Genomic DNA, 22817 nt, shown 5'->3' with positions numbered 1-22817 from the left:
AGACACTGACAATGCCATTGCAATATGAGTCTGGGAGTTGGCATGCGGTGTTGGTAGTGAAGCTATCGGGAGCCCAGAAACACTTAGTTGGAACAGCCCCAGGTGCAGACGGATCCGGGGAGACCTGAATGCAAACAAGTGAGATGGCCTGGTTGTTGGGCCAGTTTTGTCTCAGAGAGCAGTCTGACTGGATGCTGACGTCGATGTCATAGTCACTACCCGCAATCCACGCCCACCTGCTGCAAGCCCCAACGAATTGGAACCCAGTAATTGAGTCGCCGTTGGGAGTCCCTTCGACACAAGGTACGAATTCTTGGCTGCAGACGCCAGCAAAAGACATCGCCAACAGGTAGATTGTAGACAAATGCATCTAGGAAATACATTAGCAAATGTGTGCATGTAGTAAGAAAGGGTGGGATTGCTACTGTAGGGTCCTAGCAGTTTTTTAGTTTAAATTCTTTTTTGTTTAATGACAGGCTGGAAATAGACCTAGACTGATGTAGGAAAATTAAATAAGCTAATGAGAGCAAAGTATTGAGTCATTTCTTCAGTTAGCAGTTTAAGCTATTTATATTTTTTACAAATTAGAATTTTCTCCTTACATTTTACAGTTTACCTAGCGGCTAGGACTTTGCTGCCCAACTCAATTTTCTTTCAGCTATAATGTAAGCGTTATGAATTTAATATACATTACTAGTTTAAGGGAAAAAGAATAACTTGTCGATCTAGGCATAGGATTTTCTGCGAAATTTAAAGCACTCTCTATTAGGGTTTCTTATTCCTAGTAAATTAACAGTTGCAATACTAACTCCATCCCAGCTGTATTCTGATTGTCACCTAGTGCGCTGTGTAGAATTCCAAAGGTCATACTGCAACCCACTATAAAGTACAAATGCATTCTTTAATGTGACCCAGCTCTAACCCGCATTACATTCACACTCTGCCTACTCCCATCTCTCTCTTGAAATCTTTATTTATTCATTGTTGGCTACAATCTAGATTCTATCCCTTCCATCTGTACCCTCTAGACTGCGCTAGATCAGTCGTCGCCGCCATGAAAAGAAGAAACCTCGCCGCCTTGCCGGGGTTACAAGCTGCTGCAGCGCTTTATCTGGCGCGCGCCTCGGAAGCCAAGGTCTTTTGTGCCGACACCAACGTTGTCTCGGACGCGAGTTGCCAGGGCGCCCACACTTCAGGCCAGTTCTTCGCAGCAGACACCCAAGTCGATCCGGACGTTTATGACGCCTCCGACGCAATTATGCGAAAATACCCGCCGCCACCACAAGGTGCTTCTGCTCCCCAGAGCTTTAGGAGCTTGCAGTTGCGCCAGGACGACTGGTATTGCGACACTGATGGCTCCGGTGTTGGTAGGGCAGGAGGAAATGGAGCCATTATCGTCGGTTATTTCGGTCGTGGCATCGGGAGTAGTGGTGGCTAGACATTACCTAAAACTGTGCGAGATAGAGGCTGCTTGTGCAAAGGGTATTTCAAGAGCGTAGGGTTATTGAATTTGTCACCCTGCTAGGGAAGGGCAAGGCTGGGCCTGGATCTTATACTTTCTGAGGGCCTCCTTCGCCTTTGTAGCCCCGTATGTAGCCAAACACAACACAATAACTAATACAAGTCTCGCTTTGCTCCGCTTTTGCTGCTGCTGCTGCGGCCGCAGCAACAAATTGCTAGTGGATAAAAAAACCCCATTTTACAGAGTTCTTAAAGTGGGAATGGGGAACCTGACAGGTACACCCCTGCGCATTTAAAGGGTATCTTGCCCCACGGAATGAAAACTGCTTTGTTGTACCGTATAGAGTACGGAGTATAAAGTACGAATGCGGGGTAACTTATATCTGTAAACCCCCCTCCTCATCCGTCTCCATAACCTGTTTCGGCCCTTTTCCAAGTAGAAGGGAACAGCGGCCCCCTACAGCGGGCCACAACTCTTGCAAGGACAAGCGGCAGCTCTACCGGCAGATTAAGCAATTTGTCCGGTCGCCCAAGTTCTACACCCTGCTCCAAGTATAATCCATCTTTGTAAGCAGGCAGTTCAGCCTGTAGCACGTGCGGCTAACGAACGCATGTGGGTTCTTGCGGGGTTTCCCAGTCTCGTTTCCGAGAGCGACACGGGCGCACAACTCCAGAAGCAACATCACCGTGACACAACTGTTTGTCCAGAAAGTACCCCCACTCTTTGATCGCGTCGCGAATCTTGCGCGGGTCGGATTGACCTCTGCCTATAGAGGGTACACTAGGGAAAGATCATTTGTTGTATCTGATGCGGCGTATGTTGCGCTGGAGTCGACATTACAAAAGCTACAAAATGGAATTGGAGCAGGATCTAGCGAGAGGGCCTAGCCTTAGGTTGTGTTTTTATAATAACCTGCAGAGCCTTAAAGGTGGCAAGGTGCAGCTATTCTATATCAAATCATCCTAGTGCGACAAGGCACTTCTTTACTCTTATTTATAACTTCAATTTAACTTACTAACTCCCCTCTCCAGTACTACTAACGCAGAGAATATCAAGGTGAACGTGGAACATTAGTCTATTACGCCGGATTTGGAGCCGGAATTGGACGCTAAGAAAAGACTAATAACCTATCCTGTAGCTATTAAAAATCTAGAGTTGTACGAGCGTCCCCTGAAAAATGCCCTTCTGGGCTACGCATTGTATAAATGTATTTTTATTTTTCTAGAATTTAGTAAGGCGTATTAAGTATAATAATTGCATTAAGTTTTCTATTAATAATCTTCTAATAATATCTCTACTTCCGTCCGTCAATTGTACTGCACCTACTAAATAGTGCAAATTACAGCCTGCAGCTAGCCTAAGTATTACTTAATTATTGCAATCCTTAAAATGTCCTCCTACTACTAAGCTATCCTACTAATAAAGAAGTAGAGCCTCTACTATAGAACCTACTTTATTCTAATAATTAGGCTTAAATTAGCTACTAGGCTATTAAGAAGAAGGAGTACTAATTTAATACTTGCAATATTAATTATAGTATAATTATTTATTCTAGTATTAATAGTAATAATACTATATAATAATTTCCCTCTATATTATTTAATAATAGTACTTATTTAAGCTACTATTAACTACTATACAACCTCTAAGGGGTTATAATTAAGAGGGTAGAGTAAATTAAAGGGGTTATTTATATTAAGTATAATTATAACTAAAGTATATAGAATATAGCTTAATTAAATTAAAAAGAAGGATTTAATTTAGTTACTTTAGTAGGTTTTATACAATTAAGGGATAATTTATTTAAATTGCAGGTTTTACAAGTTGCAAGTATAGTTAATAGGAGAATTCTGAATTCTATTCTTACTAACTATATATATTTAAAAAGCCTGCATCTTAAAGTTTAATACCTCTATAATTAAGAGTTCTTAATCTTAATAGTATAGACCTTAATAGTAGTAAAGCTATCTCTAATAGACTATACTAATCCTATAGTACTATATATTCTTAAATAAGCTACCTTACTAAGTTAATAGTATAAGAATAAGGCATAGTACTTATATTAGGCTTTTTACTGCTAATTTTTTTTTTGCATTGTATGACTAGTCTTAACTACTGGATCCAATTAGTTCTACACTAGTTAAATCAGCATTCTTAAGTACGAGTATCCCCTGAAAACAGTATTCATCAGCCAACGGAGGCCAGTAGGCATCATTTCCTCCGATGGACAGCTTCTCCGCGTGGGCTAAGCGCTCTACATTCGCAATGAATCATCCCTGAAACGGGTCCCCCTCGAGGGAGTGGAGCCCAACATGGAATTTTTCGTCGAGATGGACCACAGGGAGGCTTTCCTGGCGCTTGCGAGACGGGGCAACATTTCAAAAGAGGATCTGGCCGAGGGGCTGGATGATTCGGGCTACAGGGCCGATCAGGAAGCCGGCGACGACGACAACGATAGCGATGATGAGAGCGTTGACTCTTTAGACTCGACGCCGCGGGGGTCTGCCTGCGGAAGCGACGCGAGCAAGGATTACACGAACGAAACAGAGCAAGGGACCACAGATGGGGTGTCGGCCTTGAACGGGCTGAAGGTTAACACGTTACTACAAGAACACGAGTCGGATCTTGAGTCGGCCGGAAACGCAAGCACCCTCTGCTCCGCTCGAGAGTCATACAGCGAGGGGTCTACAACAGAGCAGTCCGACGTGATCGGCCCCGATGATGAGTTTTGGAGCAACTGGCTGTCGTCCGACGGGCCGAAGATCAATGACCTCAGCGATAACGACGATTGGGCCAGCCCCACGGAGGCTTCCGACAATCATGATGAGTGGGATAGTGACATTGCGGACCGCTTTTTGGAGCAACCGGTTAACAGCGACCCCATCCGCGGGAGGCTTTTGCAACGTGTTCAAAAATGTTTGAACAGTGAAGAGAAAGCAGAGAAGAACGCTAACTTAGCTGACGAGGTCTTGGCCGAGTACGACAGGTGTCCGGACGGCACGACAGCAGATGAGCGTGTCCGAAGAGCTATCATCCGTGGGCAGTTCCATGAGATGGTTATGAATACGGAAGAGATCAGCGATGAAAGCCTCAGTAAGGATACGGATGGCAACGTCGTTCTCAAAGAAAAGCTCTTGACAGAAGCTGTCATAATGAACACTTAGGGTGTTAAAATTAAAGCGATGACAAGACAAATACTTGAATTTAAGCAAGACGACTCGTTTAAGGATGACGAGAAGAGTTCCGCAAGGGCAAGAACATGGCGAACGACGAGGCTAGCGACGATGTACCAGAGAACTTGACCAGCGACTGGAATTACAGCGACTCATCCTCCGAGAGCGACAGTAGGCTTAGGGATCTTTTAGGGTTAGGAACTAATCCAAGGTCCTCGCAAACCACAAGATTATGGAAAGGCAAGTCCACCTATCTTTGCAAACTAGTAGTTCTCAATATAGCCAAGACAATGACCAACAACAGCCACAATGTCACCAAGGTGGACGTAGAAGAGACCGAGGCGCATTCCGACCACCCCCTGAAGCCCATCCGCACGTTCCACTTCGCGTACAAGTCCAAGAACTTGCTCTTCGCCTCCCCGCCCGCAATTCACCCCAGACGGCCCATCGTTGTCTGGCCCATCGGTGGCAGCAAGCTTGTCTTTGCTCATTTCTCCCCGACCGAGAAGACCTTCTTCAGGCGCAACCTAGGCGCCAGCAATAAGGTCTGCCATCTCAGCATCCAAGTACGCTTTTCCCCTGAGGGTCGACATCTACACATCGCCTGCCTGGACGGCACCCGACTTCGCGTCTTTGACCAAAACCGCAAGCCCGCAGGCGAGCGGATCAGGGACCTGCTTCTTCGCGTGTCAACCTATCGGCTGTCGCAGCGGAAACCCGCCCGCAGCCCACCGCGGCTAATCTACCAGACATGGTGCCTGCTGCAGCGACTCGCCTTTATAGACCCCGCCAATGGAAGCGTATCCTCCCAGCCTGTTACGGTTGCACCGCTGCCGTAGAAGCTGACGTGGGACTGGGGCGCCGACGACTGGGGACATGTGTACGCGTGCCAGAGCAGCAGACTCCTCCGTGTTGTCCGGGTGCCACTGTTTACAAAGGTGGAGGAGTCGGATCGCGCGTCTCTGGTGTCTAGAGGAGGTGGTACTACTGGAACAGAATCCCCAGCAAAGACAATCCCCAAGTGGAGCCGCGTTTACCAACAAGGGGCAAGTGTTCCTCCCACAATCTGCAGATGATCGGCGTATTCATTTCATTCCATTCCGCTCATCGGCCTCAGAGCAGCCCAGCGGGAAGCCCAGACAGGTCAAGCCTTCCAACACGCCGGAGAGTAAGAAACCAGCCAGAAAGTCCGAGAAGATTGTCTCCAGGGGCGAAAGCAAAGCAGACAGCAGTAGAAAGACTGCAGGCAGCAAGTCCACCACCAAGGCAACCAAGGGCAAACCTTCAGATAAGTCCAGCAGCGGCATGAAGGCGGACGATGACGACTTCTCAGAACCGCCAGGTGCTGTAGTGGCTACGCTCGTGCTCTCGTCCGAGGACGCAACAAACCAAAAGAGTGACGGCATCAGCCTCCCAGCCCGCAGCGAGCCGCCAAGCATGTCTGGGTACTCGGATCGCGCCCAGGTAGTATACTTGCGGGAGCTGCAGTTCGGTGGCTGGGTGCCCCTGTCATCAGTCGTCCGGGACAGCAAAGTCTTGCGCGCCATGTCGGGGGAAGCTGGAAAGGACGGGACGAGAAGCACGTGGATGGCGCATCTAAAGGATAAGGTGGAGAGGTTTGATGCAGACAATGATTGCGATATTGTAAACTTTATTAAGTAAAGACCTGTGTAGTATTGCAGCCTGTAAAAGGATGATAATAGAATATGTCAGATGTAATAGATAAACTACAAGGTTGGTCGTTTGGCGTATACGCGTTCTAATGTCTCTGGGAGCTACACTGATGCTTGATGATGCTTAAGAGGCCAGATAAGTGCGTGAGATCCTGTTGAGGAATTTGGTGATGTGGTGGATAGACTGACGGATGTTAGTTAGGGGAGTAGTTCTGTAATAAGAACTATTTATTAGCCTGGTATCTTAGACTCTACGTAGTCTTGTCTCGAGTCTAGAGACTCCTGACAGCTAGTTCCCCTGGTTGAGGTCTGTCTTTGTCGTGCTCTCGACGCATCCAGGGGTCGATAGGAACGATCGCATGTATTTGTAACTATCTGTTGTCCACTCTTCTCTTTAGTTGATCGCCCCGTCGTGAAAGTATATCCTTTCGTTGCTGCCCAGTTGTTGATTTACTTGAATAGAGCTTGCCGCAATTTGTGTTCTTGCTTGGGGGGTAGACAGTCGCTATTAAATAAAAGAGCTGAAACTGCATGAACTGTATCCACACATCTTTCAACCAAGTGGAGGTGGGAAGAGAAATTGCAGAAGCCGAGTCCGTGTGCTCCATCGCGACGCGACCTCTCTTTGTCGCGTTTGCTTAGTGCCCGTGAAACCAGCACGTGCACGGGCACGTTCCCGTGAACCCATTAGGTAACCCAGTCTGGGTCGTCTCAAGTCAGTTGAGCAATTACCTAAGCAGGTAACCTACGGTGCCCTCAGTTGGCCCCACCTACCAATGGATCGTGGTCTCGGCCACGGAATAACAAGCCACCGCATCCCGCGCCCACATATCCTTGAGGCTGGCTCTACCTCCTGGATTCCAGCCTTCTCCGCTGTCTCCTCCCGCCATCAACCCTACTTCCAACGTTATCCCCTCCTCGCCACGCACGCCTACCAGTACCTCCTCCTGCGCGTTCCTACCGGAGAGAGACCTATCTTAATCGTTCCGACCGTTCACTTGCTGGCGCGACTCACTGTGCGAGGAGGACCGGGTTCCCGTCAGAACCAATTCGAAGCGTAGCAGTCGCAGAGCTTTACGCCTGAGTTCGTGACTAGACGCCCCGGTCATTCTACTCTTCGCACAATAGCTGCGCCCATGCACTTTGAGCAGGTTCGGGATCTTGCCGGATGCGTCTTCTTCTCCATTAGGACCGCGCGAAGGACTTGTTGCGAAGGGCAGAAAAGGACGCGATGCAAGCACAACCGTAAGTAAAAGTATCCGCCAGCCCCTCTCTCCTCTGCTTGCTGTCGGCTGTGTACACGCCCCTCTCTATGTGTTTAACCCCAGAAGAGACCAACCGAAAACGAGTTCAATATGCCGCCCTGCGACTCGGACGATTTCGACTTTGATGCCCCCGAAGTCATTGCGGTGCGTGAAGATGAGGGACAACCGCCTGAAGTTATCGAGCCGTGTTTCCAACTGCGCGCCCGATTTTCTTCCCTCGGCTTCGTCTCTTTTCGTCTTTTTCCAGTCTCCAACGGCATGTCGAACAAAACCACGGCTTGGCTACAGATCAGAGCGAACTGTATTGAGTCGCTAGAAAAAACGCTCCATGACAAAGCCAACACCAACAGCCCGAGTCCGCCTTACCTCGAAGCTGTCCGCCGGCGACTCAATGGCATGCAATCGGTAACCCGTCTTCAATTCCAGCTGCACCGGGACGGTAACATCGACCTAATCACACCAGTCGATTCCGACACCGGAAACATCATGCCTGGCGAACCTGTCTTGAATACACAGGCATCACTCATGTCCCTTGCGACAGCTTCGCGGTTTTCCATGTAAGTCAACATACCCACTTTTGGAACACCCCCTCATTTGGAACACCTAAAAATGCCTCAACCCCACCACCAGCCTCCTACTTCCTCCAACTTCGAACTATCACAACAATTTCATACCTTATGCAAATAACCTCATTTTTTCAGAGGACCTTTATTCCTGCCTTATGGCCCAGTATACCGAGTATGAAGTCAATCAGGCAATCCAGGCTGTTTCAGACGGCCAAAGCCTAAGGAAGGCAGCCCGCGAATATGGCATCCCAATTACCACCCTCCACAACCGTCTCACAGGCACCCAGGCAAGGGCAGCAGCATTTTCAGACCTTCAGAGGCTTTCCCCTGACCAGGAGGCTAAGTTGGCTGAATGGGTGCGAATCCAGCATGCCCTTGGTGTTGCCCCAACCCATCAACAAGTGAGGGCATTCGCAGAACGAATCCTCTGTGCTATGGGGGACAAGGAGCCTATAGGAAAGGGCTGGATCCATGCCTTTCTAAAGAGAAACCCATCTATCAAGGTCCAGAGAAGTCGCCTTATTGACTCTAGACGTGTTAATGGAGCATCTACTGAGGTTATCAGGGACTGGTTCAAACTCCTCGCCATACCAGAGGTCAAGGGCATTAAACCATCCAATAGATACAACATGGATGAGACTGGTATCCTTGAGGGCCAGGGATCTAATGGGCTGGTGCTGGGCATGTCTGAGACGAAGTCTGTACGCAAGAAACAGCCTGGATCAAGGGCATGGGTATCCATCATCGAATGCATCTCTGCCCTGGGCCATGCCCTTGATCCCCTCATTATATATAAGGGCAAGACAGTCCAGCAGCAGTGGTTTCCTCTAGACCTTGGCCCTTATGAAGGATGGCAGTTCACTGCAACAGAGAATGGATGGACTACAGACGACACTGCAGTTGAATGGCTGCAGAAGGTCTTCATCCCTCAGACTATCCCTCAGACTGCCTCCCAGGGCAAGGAGGGCCAGGAGGGCAAGGAGGAGGCCAGACTGCTGGTTGTTGATGGCCATGGGAGTCACACAACGACGGACTTTATGTGGCTCTGCTATATTAATAACATCCATCTATTGTTCCTACCACCACATACCTCCCATGTGCTCCAGCCACTTGACCAGTCAGTCTTCAGCCCTGTAAAGGCAGCCTATAGGAAGGAGCTTGGATACCTTAGTCAGTGGAATGACTCTACTATTGTAGGCAAGAGGAACTTTATAGGCTGTTATCAGAAGGCTCGTACTGCAGGTATGACGATGCAGAACATCAGAAGTGGTTGGAAATGGACAGGGTTATGGCCTGTCTCTATGGCGAAGCCTCTGATGAGCTCCCTCCTACTCCCAACAACACCAAAGCCATCAGCATCTTCAGATCAGGTCAGCAAAGGGCAGTCTGGAGGCAAGGAAGGCAAGGAAGCTGAAGGATGGGCATCTGCGTCGTCTGCAGTAGTGTGGTCGACGCCAAGGAAGATGAAGGATCTGGCTGGGCAGTTGAAGCTATTCACAGAGCTAGAGAATGATGCCTTCACTCAACGCCTTCTATTCCGGAAGGTGAAAAAAGGCTTCAGCGAGCAGGCCTATGAGCTGGCTACTGCCCAGCATAAGCTGGAGCTCCTGCAGGCCCAAGTCACCAATACTGCAGCAAGGAAAAGAAGGACAGTCCAGATCGACCCAAACACCAAGTTCGCCAATATTGAGGACATCCAGAAGGCTCAGATTGAGGCTGGCGAAAAAGAGGATATCACAGATGAATCCAGCGACTCTGATACCCCTAGTGAAGCTGAAAGCTGTATTGTGGTGGCATCTAGGCCTAGTCAATAATTAATTGAAGATGGTGGTGATGTTGGGGATAGCTTCATTCTGGGTGTTCCAAATGAGGGGGTGTTCCAAAAGTGGGTATGTTGACTTACTTTCGGCACGATATCCTGCGGCGAAAAACGTTTCTAAAATACAAAAGGGCTATTCAAGACTTTCCACATTTGACGGAAAATGACAAGAATGCGTATGAGTGCATGGTGGATGTGCGCAGGCTGTATCATGGCGCTGGCGGCAAGGTTCACAGCAGACCACCAGCCCATGACCCTCTGTCCACGAAGGAACATTGTTGCAGCTCCCCAGCTCCGGCCACGCCTGCATCGTGCGGCAGCACTCTCCCCTTTGAGGATGTGCCAGCTGACCGAGGCTCACCACCGCCTTACGACGAATGCTCGAGCAAGGGACAGTCGCTGAAGGCCGGGTTAGACGCCGCAGCCATCGTCGCCGAAAGCCTCGGACCCGACTGCGACCGCGACCCCGACCCGCCCGAGTATGGCGATACCGAACGGCGGAAGAATGTGCTGGAGCCCTCTCAGGGTGTCTTCTTCCCCTTGAGAAACACCGATACCCACGTGCAACCCATCAAAAGAAAACGTGCACCTACCGCCGCCGTATGCACCGCAGCGACGTCTACGCTTGACGCCGCTCGCCCGGACAAACTGCAGCGATCGCTGTTTGCCGGTCTGGACAGTCGGCTAGTGCATGTGCTTGAGCAGCAACAGCAACAAATTCATACTCTACAACAGATGTTCAAGGAATCGCAGAAACGTAATGAGAAGCTCGAAGCGCGGTGCGATGAGCTGGAGAGAAAATGCGGTGAATTAGAAGATGGTCAATCTGGAAACGTGGAGACCGTGGAGAATCTCGACATTGCGGTTGACGAACTTCAAGCTAGGTGCGATGCTCTCGAGAAGCAAATGCCGGACGTGTGTGATGAGATGGAGGACCTTAAGGAAAAATGGTTAAAGGAATGTAGAGAGGAATTCGAAGAGAACGAGCGCGGCGAATCCATTGAGGATAGTATGGCGAACCAAATACGCGAGGGTGTCGAGACTGAATTAAACCAGATTCGAAGGAGGGTTCTAAGAGCCCTTGAACCAACACATGTCAACGAAGAAGTCAAAACCAAGTAACTAGATGGAACAACACACCCCTACGAGACTAAAGACTCCCGGTGCCTGGCTATTGATTTGCAATGTCTGTAAAACCACCCATGAGTACTATTGCTTTTCAATCTTGCTACATTTGCTTGTATATTTTGCAGGATTCTAGAGGTTTGTCTTTCCCTGCTGTATATATTACGTACTAGACAAAAGTCTATTGCTTTTCCTTCTTCTTAGGATTCTTAATGCAACTGCTAGGTCGCAGTTCTTGACGATCTCCCTCCCTTAGCCCGGACGGCTCTTAGCTGCTCCTTAGTACTCCTCTAGACCACATGCCTCTTAATACGTTAGGTTTAGTAGGGCAAGTCGCATCAAAGGCGGCGCTGGGACCATTGCACAACATGCATTTAAAGGGGCAATTACAGCCCTTAATGCCGCTGCAGGGTGCCCAGTGTTAATTAATTGTCTGAGAAAGAGAGCTACACTTAAGGCATCTCTTCCTTCTAGTGCACATTTGTTTATTATAAAAGCCACTGCAGCAGTGGCATTAGGAAGACCTCTTCTTCGTTAGGAATTGCAGGTTTACTAAAACGCTAGCCCTTATTAAATAGAGGCGCCTTAGTATTTGTAAAAGTAAGGCTAATTAGGACTTCTTATAAGCCTAATTTGCCTTGTTTTTTTTAAGTTAACTAAGAAGGCATCTTATGTTGCCTTAGAGGACTGAAGTGTTTCCCTAGATTACTGCACTTCTTAGGTCCTTTCTATACTATATAGTTTTAATATATAGTTTATTACGCCCTAGCTAAGCTACAAAGAACTCTTGTATCTATCTTATATGCCCCCCTTATTAGCTGTCTACTCTAGTCTTAGATTAACCTATGAACAGGATCTACTTCTAGTTATGTTATTAATTACTTCTTTAGTATTGGTCATCTGGTGCTCGATGGGGTACAACTACGTACGGAGCTGCCGGACGAGCCGGACGCGCCGGACCCATCAGAATCACTAGAAGACATTGCACCATCGATTGAAATGCTAGTTTTAGGTACGATATCATGAAAAAAGCATGGTGGTAAATGATGTTTCTGTCACACGCCCATAAGTGTGCACAGTAGTTATCAACTGCCAGCAGGTGTAGATCCACCTGTCCATAGAGTATATAGTCTCACACACCGTGAATCTTCCATAAGGAAGGTTCAACTATGAAGAGACTTACTTGATCACACCTGCCTTTTGCTTTGCTTTGCCTTTTGCCTTTTGCTTCACTTGCTCCCTGCTTCCTTACACGTTAGATCCGTGTAAGTCAGCAGCCCTCGCGCTGGCCCTTCAGCCCAGCGCCACGTGAAGCCACTCCGCACAGCTGTGGCCTTTGGCCCTGTTGACGCGCAGCCCATCCCGCCTGTCAGCCTGCAACAGTCTGCCAGGAGGGCTGTGTCAGTTTCGTCATGGATAGGTTGAAGAGCGGGGTGAACGTGGGTGGGTGTATGATGATGGATCCTAATCCTTTTGGGTGGAATGGGATCCAGTGGCAGCCGATGGAATACTATGCTTTGACTAGCAACCAATTGTTCAATGACTCATTTCATTCCAGCGCTGTTTCCCATGTTAACGCAATTTACGTCGTTGACAGCGTGATGGTAACTGGGTTGCCCTTGTCTGTACCCTTCTCGCATTGCAAAGAAAAAGCCTTCCCCTTGCACGTAGCTCGACCAGCGTTACAGCATTCCTCCCATGTGCCCTTGAAGATGTTGATCTTCTCATTCTCGGCGGCTTCCAAAGTCCACAAAGCTTGACCCGCAGTACCAGTCGACTTCTGCTCCGTTCCTGGGCAGTTATTGATAGGGGCCCGGATGCCACCGCAAATGGCCAGCTCTGCCTTTAATTGGTCTGTCTTGGAGGGAGCTCTGCACGACATGTTAGAGACGAGACTTTTCAAACGTACAGGTAGACATCAACATACGTTCCAGACAGACATTGGACTGTTCCTCCGGTGACCACGCCGGGATCAAACTTGTCATGAGGGTCTGAAGTCTCAGGAGTAGTAGCTACTTTGGTTGCGGTGCCTTGCTTTGGTTCTGGTGCTTGAGGAGCTCGAACCGCAAGGAACATATCTGACAGGGGAACAAAAGAAGTGGCGTGCCGCGACGGCATAGCTGTTGTAATACCAGCTGCACCTAGGAGGAGAATGGAAAATGGTTTGAAGTACATATTGATAGGTTTAATGCCAAAATTTGATTAGATGAATTGCTGGACGGAAAATAGGTTAACTAGAACCCGACAATGACAACAGCAAAGTCGAGCAAGGAAATGAAGAAGTCGATGTTAAATAAAAGAGTTATCAATGGAACGTCGGATGAAAAAGGCTCTCAATGACTCGAGATTATGTAGAATGACTAAAATCACTCTTCTGAAGACAACGAGCCAAACCGGCTAAGGTGCCGAACCCAACCGTTGTGTAACCGCCTACCCTGGCAGCACATCCTGGATTCACACAGACAGATACCTGCTCAAGCCGCCATCCGGTCGATCAAAAAGTGCCGGTAGCCGAAGTTTGTAATGACTCCTGGAGTTGCTTAAGGACCACTGTCGTCTAAATGAGTTGTTGATTACGAAAAGCAACTAATTAATGCCGTTTCCAGGGTTGAGGGATTACTGTTTTAAAAATGCTAACCAAGGTTGACTAGCTAGGGTGTGTACAGTGGAGACAGCAATGAAAAAGGAAACTAAAGGAGCGGGCATGGTCTTGATTTCTGTGACATTCTGTCTCAACATGGTTTGACGTTGGTTTCTTGTTTGGGAAAGGTTGGTGACCACTTTCCTGGGCGCCTTAGGCCACTACGGAGCCCACTGCCCGGGACGAAACGAAGTCCGCTGCAGGCCCTTCGTTGCCGCCGAGTGGCCGGCCGGCACATAAGTACTATCTTCCGGCGCCCTCCGTGGCGCCCTCCGTGTGCGTTATACCCTCCAATTCAACAAATGTCGCACGACGATTTTGCGCAATCAGCCTCCCCAGCAACGACGATCGCGAGTGGAGCCGCGTTCACCAACAAGGATGCAAGTGTTCCTCTCACAACCTGCAGATGTTCGGCGTATCCATTTCATTTCATTCCATTCCGCTCATCGGCCACGGAGCAGCCCGGCGGGAAGCCCGGACAGGTCCAACCTTCCAACACGCCGGAGAGCAAGGAACCAGCCAATGTGCTGGATGGGCCGACGGATGTTAGCTGGGTGAGTAGTTATGTAACGACAATCGCTTATCGGCCCGGTGTTTTGGAGTCTACGTAGTCTTGTCTAGAGACTCCTTGGCCAATACGGAGAACTGACAGCCCGTTCCCCTGGTTGAGGTCTGTCTTTGTCGTGCTTTCGACGCATCCGGGGGTCGACAGGGCCTCTTCTCCTTTAGGAACTGCAGGAGCACAAAAACGTTGGCCCCTCATCAAACCGAGGCGTCTTGGTAGCTAGTTGCCTTACGGCTTCCGGGCTGAACGCTGTTTCTTCTCCTGAAGATCTCTCTCTCTCTCTCTCTCTCTCTCTCTTTACAAGGACTTAATCTTCTTCAGACAGTCTTTCAGATGAACTGTTCCCTCTCGGCGTCCCGTCGTAGGAGATCCTGGACGAGATTGGAGACCGTGTTGATCTCATTTTTAAGCTTAGCATTGTCCTGGTGGCGGTTGAACTGCTCACCCAATCTGACCTTCGTGGTCGGTTTCGGACTCGTCCCGACCGTTGAGATCTGGATGGTGCCGGCGTCCCTGTGCGATGATGCCGTAAGCTGGTCACGTGCCGATGGGTGGATCAATGGATTGATCCAGATGGGCACATTATCAGCCATGAAGCATTGGCTGGCTGGAAATCTAGGGACCAGGGTGGGGCTGGCCTCCGCCCGTAGCAGCAGATCCGAACCCCTATAACCCCTGTAACCAAACATGACGTGACGTGCCATCATCACAACTCGTGCAGTAGCCGAAAATGCCATGAACTCGGATCCGATCAGACCGAGCGGACCCACACCAGCTTCTTCTACACAAAAACGAAGCGCTCGCCATACCCCCAAAACCGTCGTCGCCCCCCCTTCACCAGTGTTCGCCATCTAGAGGGTGGCAGGGCAGCATGGGTAGTTTCAGTACCCATCGCATCCTCGATTGGTTGGCCTCGATTGAAGCCGGCTCGCTCTCCACCGTCTTGGTCATCGAACCCCGCCGTCTACCGCCGCAAGATTGTTCTCGCCCTCCCCCTCGCTCTCGCTCTCGCTAGCGTCCTCGTCTTTTCCTCCGACCCGGCGCAGACTATCCTTCACCAACAAAGCGACCTCAACCGTCCCTCCCATCTCCATCCACGTCCGCCTCCCAGACGCACCACCAGCTCAAGCTGTATCGGTGCAAATCTGCCGACGACACATCAGAAGCCTCGATGCAGGACCCGAGCACGCCAACTCGCGGCGGCGGCCAAAAGCGACCTCTCGAAGCAGACGATGACGACAATCTGGACGCAAGCATGTCCACCAGTGGGCCCCAGACTCTCGACGGCCACGACATGACTACGCCCAGGCCTCCTGCTTTTACCCTCCTCCGTGACAGCTATACCCAGTTGTCGCGAGACAACAGCTAGTCCTCTCTATCGCTACAGTCTGGAAGTACCAACCGATCCGGAAACCAGTCCCCGACCAAGCAGCTGAAAGGGGCCGCCCTCAACGAGTCGGGCTTCTTAGTCAAGACTTTCCTCGACACGTCGGTCTCTTTGCCGCCTTCGCTTATGCAATTAAAGCTGGACTTAGACAGGATCAGGTTCAGCATAGACCTGCTGCCGTTGCGATGCCGCGCCGAGGTATGCGTAAACACACACAAAACAACCCCCCATCCCCCCGAACCCTCCACACGCTGGCAAAACACCATGTCTAACAAGTCATCTCTTCATGGACAGCTCGGCCACCTGGTCTACCCCCATGAGCGATCTTCAATACCACCGCACGCTTTCCGCGCCAACACCCCGGACACGCATTCAGCCAGCCAAGACCAGCAGCGCATCCCGTCACGCCGCCACAATACCGAGACTCAACTACTCCGGCCCAGCCTCGCGGGAAGCCAGCCTAACGCCCTCAATCCAGCTCCCCCAACGGCAAAGGGGCCTCCGTCTCAAAGTTGGCAGACTGGTGAACTTTCGAGCCCATCGACGACGAAGAGGCGACAATAATAGCCTCTTCAACGTGGTTTTGTATGACGATCAAAGTGCTGGATCCAATCCCAACCTCTAGTATCGACAGCGTGCTAGAGCGGAGCTGCCTACGCCGCGCACTGCTCACGTCGTGGCACTGCGCCCTCCGCCCGGACGACCTGGCCCGCCTCGACCAAAGCATGCCGAAGACAACGGCTGAGCGCGCGGTGCACCTCAAGACCATTTTGAAAAGGCGCAAGAACCTCAAGGCCTTGGCGAGGAGCTACACGGCCCACCCATCCAGGGCGACGTTCAGCACGCAACTCACATCAATGGCCGAGTTTGAGAGGTACCAGTTCCGGCAGACGGCCCTCGCCGGCGTCATGTCCAGCCTGCACGACGCACACGGCAGCGCGCTCCTTGCCGCACTGGACGTGCAGGCCGAGACGGAAAGGCAGATGGAGCTGAACGGGCTGGACGCTGCTCTCCGAAAGCAGGTCAACGGTTTCGTGGCCGCGCTCGATGCCTTCACCAGCGCCGTCCCGTCACCTGCCACCTCTCTTCCTGCCTTGTGCCAGAGACGGATCCGCAACCTTGCGTGCATGCGCGAAAATGCCCTCCTCGCCGATGAGGAATGGGGAGACTTAGCTGAGTCAAAGACTGACGCCTCCCGGGACAACGTCCGGTGCAGATATCTCGATTGCTGCGTCTTGCTGCTTGTTCTCCGTTATGCGGCCGCAAAATTTCGGGACGAGGCCAAGGGGTGCGCGCTGGACGCACTGCAGGTTGCTAAGCTGCAGGGCTCCAACGAAGCGCATTTACACGCCGAACGACTTTTACGATTACGATGATTCCTGTTGATGAAAACACGGCGACGACGACAACCTGTGTGTGCGTATGTCTATATCTTGAGGGGGAGGGAGGTTTAGAATCTGCTTTGTTGATACCCGCGTGCCTTGAGGGGTCGCAATCATGTTCTAGAGGCGACTTACTGTTGTTTCTCCTTACCTTATAGACTAGTAAAATGCCAATGTCTTTTGTTCTCCTGCTTGTTACACTTTTTTTTATTTTACATGCTGCATTCAGAGGGAGGGGCAGCAATGTCTGTCCAGTTTGAGTCGTTCAATCCGGGGAAAGGTGGGGCGACTCTGGTACGGCAGCCCGCAAGGCGCACTGGTTTAAAAATTAAAAATTTCCTAATTGGGTTGATAGGTTAATACTACCTAGTGTAGAGAGTAGAGAGATCTAATTGGCTAGAAATAATAAGTGAGGCAGGTACTTATTAGCCTAGAGTTAAAAGGGTAAGTAGGTTATTAATGTAGTAGTGCAACTGGGGCAGCTGGCAATTGCCTACTGTCGCCAGCGCCTGCCCACTGTCGCCAGCGCCTGCCCACTGTCGCTAGCGTCTGCCCACTGCTGGCAGCGCCTGCCTACTGCTGGCAGTAATTGCCTACTGTCGCTAGCGTCTGCCCACTGCTGGCAGCAATTGCCCACTATTGCTAGCGCCTGCCCACTGTCGCTAGCGCCTGCCCACTGTCGCTAGCGCCTGCATACTGCTGGCAGCAATTGCCTACTATCGCCAGCGCCTGCCCACTATCGCCAGCGCCTGCCCACTGTCGCCAGCGCCTGCCCACTGCTGGTAGCAATTGCCTACTGTCGCCAGCGTCTGCCCACTGCTGGCAGCAATTGCCCACTATCGCCAGCGCCTACCCACTGTCGCTAGCGCCTGCCTACTGTCGCTAGCGCCTGCCCACTGCTGGCAGCAATTGCCCACTATCGCTAGCGCCTGCCCACTGTCGCCAGCGCCTGCCTACTGTCGCTAGCGCCTGCCCACTGCTGGTAGCAATTGCCTACTATTGCTAGCGCCTACCTACTGTCGCTAGCGCCTACCTACTGTCGCCAGCGTCTGCCCACTACTAGCAGCAATTGCCCACTGTCGCCAGCGCCTGCCCACTGCTAGCAGCAATTGCCCACTGTCGCCAGCGCCTGCCTACTGTCGCCAGCGCCTGCCCACTGTCGCTAGCGCCTGCCCACTGCTGGCAGCAATTGCCTACTGTCGCTAGTGCCTGCCTACTGTCGCTAGTGCCTGCCCACTGCTAGCAGCAATTGCCCACTGTCGCTAGCGTCTGCCTACTACTAGCAGCGCCTGCTACTACTAGTAGTAATTGCCTACTGTTACTAGTGTCTGCCTACTGCTAGTAGTACCTGCCTACTATATTAGTCATTTTTAGGCAGGGGCCTAGGGTTTACCTTTTGTAGGCCATAGAGTACAAGTCTACTTTCTAGCCTTCCTTTTTAAGCTAGTAAGATCCTATTAATGGAACTGTAAAGTGGGTCTACTAGCTATAAAGAGTAAGTCCTTACTGCACCTGCTGTAGGCCTATTAAAATCTGATTTTTGAACTAGTGCGCCTTGCGGGCTGCTGTACTCTAGTCCCCCTATTACAAAGGGAGCCCAAATCACGAATAGCGCAATCCCCAGACTCTAGTCCTGGACTTTTGCTAGCGAGCCACCTGTTATTGCACGCAGGCCTACTACTTTCGACGCCGTCGCCGTCGCCGCCGCCGCCGCTGCAGTTGATTGAAGCTATTTCACAATGTCGCAAGAGACCCCCACGCCTACCTGCTTATCAGCAAGGTCTATTCGACCCTTGAGGCTGCCGAAAAAGCTTCTTGCTACCCACTGCTGTAATGCGGCTCAATTTGTTATAGATGCAAACAAATGCGAATGCCTGCAAAGAACTAACAATTCTAAGCGTTAGCAAGGCTTAAGCTCTGCAAATAGCTGTTGCTAGAGAGTCGCTGCGAACTAAGTCTTGAAGAATAGGCCTTTCGCAAGGTCGAAGGCGAAAAATCGAAGCTGCCAAGATTGCTAATTCGGTCTCGTAATCACGTTACGTGACAGCATTACGTGACTTTGTTCCTTGACTGCTTTGCTGTCGCAATCGCAATCTCTGAATAGCTTCACTTTCAGCATCTTCACTTTCGGCATCTTTACTTCAGTATCTTTACTTTTGGCATCTTTACTTCTGGCAGGTCACGTAATGTAATCGACTTTTCGCCAGCAGCCTAGCCAACCTAGCCTAAGTCGTCGAAAACCGAGGAGTATTGAATGCTTTACTGTACATTGTGACCTCGAGTCAGGTCTGCAGTGTGCTAGAAACAACCCTCCCTCAGGCTCAGGGCCAAGATTAAATTTAAGGCCATGCACCACTAGCTCCAGCCTTAACATTGAGCACTGGTCCTCTAAGTCGCACACCCGAGATCATCATGTTTCGCCATTGCCTGCGATTTTCTCTTGGGGAGCAAGTAAGTAAGTCTTACTGGCGCCGGCGGCTCCTGAACAGCCTGCAAGGCGCACTGCTAACTACTGCAACTGCTGCAATTGCTGCACTTACCTGTAATTGCCTACATCTGCCTGCAATTGCTGCATTACCCCTGGGAGCGAGAGACTATTTCCGTCGTCTCGGCTGAATCTAGGAACCACACCCTCCCCCCGCTTGTACTGCACAATTTTTCCAAGGCAGAGATAACGCTTCACCGCACGTCATGCCTAAGATTGCATTAGGAGGACCACTCGCTAAGTTGCTTCAACTAGTAGTTTTATGTGCTGAAAGGGGCCGGAGGGGGTTAGGATGAATGAATACAAAATCTAATGAACCAACCGAGATCTCGTCTAAAATACAAATATGCACCTATTTCTTTGCGCTCCCTTGCTTGCACTCTTCCACACATACGCCAGCAAGGTACACTTAGCTACAAAACTTATCTGCAACCTAACGCTTAAAATCAGCCTTTGCGCGTCCCCTATGGATATTGGCTGTCTCTAATGCATGCTAGGCATCTTGTTAGTTTAAAATTGCCTGCTGTTTATTCTGTAGGAGCGGCTGGCGCTGATTAGAACTTTGCATCCTGTTCTATCTCCGCTTTCATCTATTTGTACGCAGTGTTGGCCATTCTGACGTTCTTGGCTGCCTTGCTTAGTTGTCTCCGTGGCTAAGCATGAACTAGGTACACCTCTGGCAACCTGTCTTGCGGATCGTGGCCAGGCTCACTGAGGTTTAGGAGAGGCGCTTGTGCTGGTTCTGACGTCCCTCCTAGCCCCCCAATTGCTCAAAGCTTGTTATTGCCGTCTGCAAAGCGCCTGCGTTAAAGATGGTGTGTTTATGCAAGTTTTATGGGATAGGGGCGCTGTAATCCAAGGCTTAAATCTGGCAATAGTTGACGGTAGGCCTTGTGTTAAAGGGCTATTTCCTCTTCCCTCTTTTTTACTGCTAGCTCTCTTATCCTATTAATGAATATAATGCTACCGAGGCTGATGCTGATGCTAGTGCTGAAGTTGATATTTTTAATAAAGCTGTTGAATTCTAAGCATTATTTGAAGGTTAACGAAGTTGTTAAGGAAGTTAGTGCTGTCCTTAAGGAGAATGTTAAGGCTGCTGAAGAAGTTGTTAATAAGACTAATCTCTTTCCTCTACTTTGTCCTTTTCCTTAGTCTCTTAATCCTTAATAGCAACCTTCCTTCCTATATACTTTTCTTAGTATGCACTATTAGTGCGCACTACCTGCAGCAAGCTACTTTACTAATAGGCGCATGCCCCCCCCCCCCCTCTAGCCCTATAGGCCTTTTGGGCCTTCTAAGCCTACTAGCCCTAACTACACTAGTACTACTCTACAGCTTTATACTTAGCCCCCTATTGTTAGCTGTATTTACTACTACTGTATTTATATTTATCTTTATTAGTAATACTATACTATAGATGCCTACTTAAATTATTTTTACTAAACTACTTATATAATACTTATTACTAAAGAAGAGAAGGCTTGTATCTCCTATATACGAAAATAAAGAGGGGACTACATTTAACCTCTAGACTTACCCCTCTAAAAACCCTAACTTAAGTAAGATTAAGCCTACTCTTACTAAAATTGTAGAGTTCTATTATATAGGGACTACTCTTATTACTACTATTAATAAAATACTAGTAGGCCTTTACCTTAATAAAGTATATACTCTAATTATTAAATACTATACTACTCTTCTTACTAATATACTAATAAGAATTGCAACTAGCTACTAAAATAAATAATTCTCCCCCTCCTATACTATAGTAGTAATATGCAATACTAACTACTACTACTATTACTTAATACTATTACTTTATACGCAAGCTTAAGGAAATATAAATACTCTATAAGGCTAGCCTACTACTATATATAGACTAAATACTTAAGTCTTTATTTAATTAGTACTTAGTAGCTAATACTATAATACTTATTCTTTAATTATTACTATTAAGCTTATAAGAGCTTATAAACTTTAGAATTAGAATATTAAGAAGATAACTAAAATAAAGACTAATTTTATAATTACTTCTACCTCTATATTTTTTATTTATAAGGGAAGTTTTATTAATAGGAGACTATATAATAAAGACTTCTTACACTATAGTACTAACTACTCTATATAGATTTAACTTATACATATATAAGAGGTAAACCCCCCTTTAAAGGGTTAAAGGTAAAACCCTCTTATATTCCTAGACTTATTAAGGAATCTTATTTTTGTCTAACCCTTTCCTGTATACACTATACTTTAACTTAATACGTACACTATTATTAGAGCCCTATTGTGCATGTAGGGCTTAGGGCTCCGTTTTTCCTGCAGAGTAGGGTACCTAGCGACTAATTAGGTCTCTGCAAAACAGCATTCCTGCAGTTAGAATTAAACTAACTGTCTGCGCGCAGAGCGTGCAGATACTGCTAGACACTTGCCATTGCGTTACGCAGGTACTTCTACCTCTATAGGAATTAAATTAACTATACTTACTTACTACTCTTAGCTATTTAAACTCCTTAATGCAACTATTATTAAGGGATCTAACTCTTAGACTACCTATCTTATATAATAAGTCTTAGCCTAAATCTACTCTAAATTCAATAGGAACTATATTAATACCTCTAACCTTATAGAAATAGAAGTTAAAACTACTACTAGCTCTACTCTAGTATACTACTAAGTTACTACTACTATTATAGTAGACCCCTACTAGTCCTAAACTATCTCCTTCTGCAAGGAAATTACTATCCCCTTCTAGCTCTTTAAAAGCTTACTCTCTATTTACATAAAAGCTTAATTCCTATAGTAGTACTACTCCTACTAGGGCTAGTATAGCTCTTAGTCTTACTATAAGCTGTAGACTTACAGCTACTACTCCTATAATAACTACTATAATACTTCTAATTGTAAAAACTCCCTATAGTATACTAATTATAAGGGCCTATGTAAAAGTATATATAAAAACTGCCCCCTCTACTCTACTATAAAGAATAGGAAGACTATAGTACTCCCCTCTTACTAGAGAGTAGTAATATAGAAATAAGGGGAGAAGCTATATTAGCTCTCCCTTACTAGTTTATAAGCCTACTATACAAATATACTTAAGGCTGTAGCTCCTCCCTCTATTTAATAGTAATAGCCCTATATAGCTACTCTATTTAGGGAGGTAGATGCCCTTATTAAGGTAGATGCAGGAGGTACTACTCCCCCTAACTTTAATAATACTATAGTATTTAAATATAAAGAGAATACCCCCTTACTAATTTAGACTCCCTAA

General features: G+C 48.5%; 8 protein-coding genes across 8 annotated transcripts; 7 read left to right on the top strand and 1 right to left on the bottom strand.

Annotated features, from left to right (window-relative positions):
- Positions 1-1054: 1054 nt before the first annotated feature.
- Positions 1055-1438, top strand: CH63R_09582 (EC41 protein; the record flags this gene model as incomplete). The annotated part of the gene is made up of 1 exon (XM_018304556.1): positions 1055-1438. The coding sequence occupies one exon, from the start codon at positions 1055-1057 to the stop codon at positions 1436-1438; it is 384 nt and encodes a 127-aa protein (XP_018156579.1).
- A 2336-nt stretch (positions 1439-3774) lies between these two features.
- Positions 3775-4626, top strand: CH63R_09581 (uncharacterized protein; the record flags this gene model as incomplete). The annotated part of the gene is made up of 1 exon (XM_018304555.1): positions 3775-4626. The coding sequence occupies one exon, from the start codon at positions 3775-3777 to the stop codon at positions 4624-4626; it is 852 nt and encodes a 283-aa protein (XP_018156578.1).
- A 299-nt stretch (positions 4627-4925) lies between these two features.
- On the top strand, positions 4926-6297 carry CH63R_09580 (uncharacterized protein; the record flags this gene model as incomplete). Its single annotated transcript, XM_018304554.1, has 2 exons — positions 4926-5389; positions 5574-6297. 2 exons carry the CDS (start codon positions 4926-4928, stop codon positions 6295-6297), a joined length of 1188 nt encoding a protein of 395 aa, XP_018156577.1.
- A 1366-nt stretch (positions 6298-7663) lies between these two features.
- CH63R_09579 (ankyrin) lies at positions 7664-8081 on the top strand (the record flags this gene model as incomplete). Its single annotated transcript, XM_018304553.1, has 2 exons — positions 7664-7978; positions 8037-8081. 2 exons carry the CDS (start codon positions 7664-7666, stop codon positions 8079-8081), a joined length of 360 nt encoding a protein of 119 aa, XP_018156576.1.
- Positions 8082-10144: 2063 nt separating this feature from the next.
- CH63R_09578 (ankyrin) lies at positions 10145-11080 on the top strand (the record flags this gene model as incomplete). Its single annotated transcript, XM_018304552.1, has 1 exon — positions 10145-11080. One exon carries the CDS (start codon positions 10145-10147, stop codon positions 11078-11080), a length of 936 nt encoding a protein of 311 aa, XP_018156575.1.
- Positions 11081-12665: 1585 nt separating this feature from the next.
- CH63R_09577 (uncharacterized protein) lies at positions 12666-13258 on the bottom strand (the record flags this gene model as incomplete). Its single annotated transcript, XM_018304551.1, has 2 exons — positions 12666-12954; positions 13011-13258. The coding sequence occupies 2 exons, from the start codon at positions 13256-13258 to the stop codon at positions 12666-12668; spliced, it is 537 nt and encodes a 178-aa protein (XP_018156574.1).
- A 2202-nt stretch (positions 13259-15460) lies between these two features.
- CH63R_09576 (uncharacterized protein) lies at positions 15461-15658 on the top strand (the record flags this gene model as incomplete). Its single annotated transcript, XM_018304550.1, has 1 exon — positions 15461-15658. The coding sequence occupies one exon, from the start codon at positions 15461-15463 to the stop codon at positions 15656-15658; it is 198 nt and encodes a 65-aa protein (XP_018156573.1).
- Positions 15659-16401: 743 nt separating this feature from the next.
- CH63R_09575 (uncharacterized protein) lies at positions 16402-17052 on the top strand (the record flags this gene model as incomplete). The annotated part of the gene is made up of 1 exon (XM_018304549.1): positions 16402-17052. One exon carries the CDS (start codon positions 16402-16404, stop codon positions 17050-17052), a length of 651 nt encoding a protein of 216 aa, XP_018156572.1.
- Positions 17053-22817: the final 5765 nt, after the last annotated feature.

The sequence above is a fragment of the Colletotrichum higginsianum genome, chromosome 6 (genome assembly GCF_001672515.1).
Source record: "Colletotrichum higginsianum IMI 349063 chromosome 6, whole genome shotgun sequence".
NCBI classification, from domain to species: domain Eukaryota; kingdom Fungi; phylum Ascomycota; class Sordariomycetes; order Glomerellales; family Glomerellaceae; genus Colletotrichum; species Colletotrichum higginsianum.
This window is presented reverse-complemented; position numbering and strand designations above follow the sequence as displayed.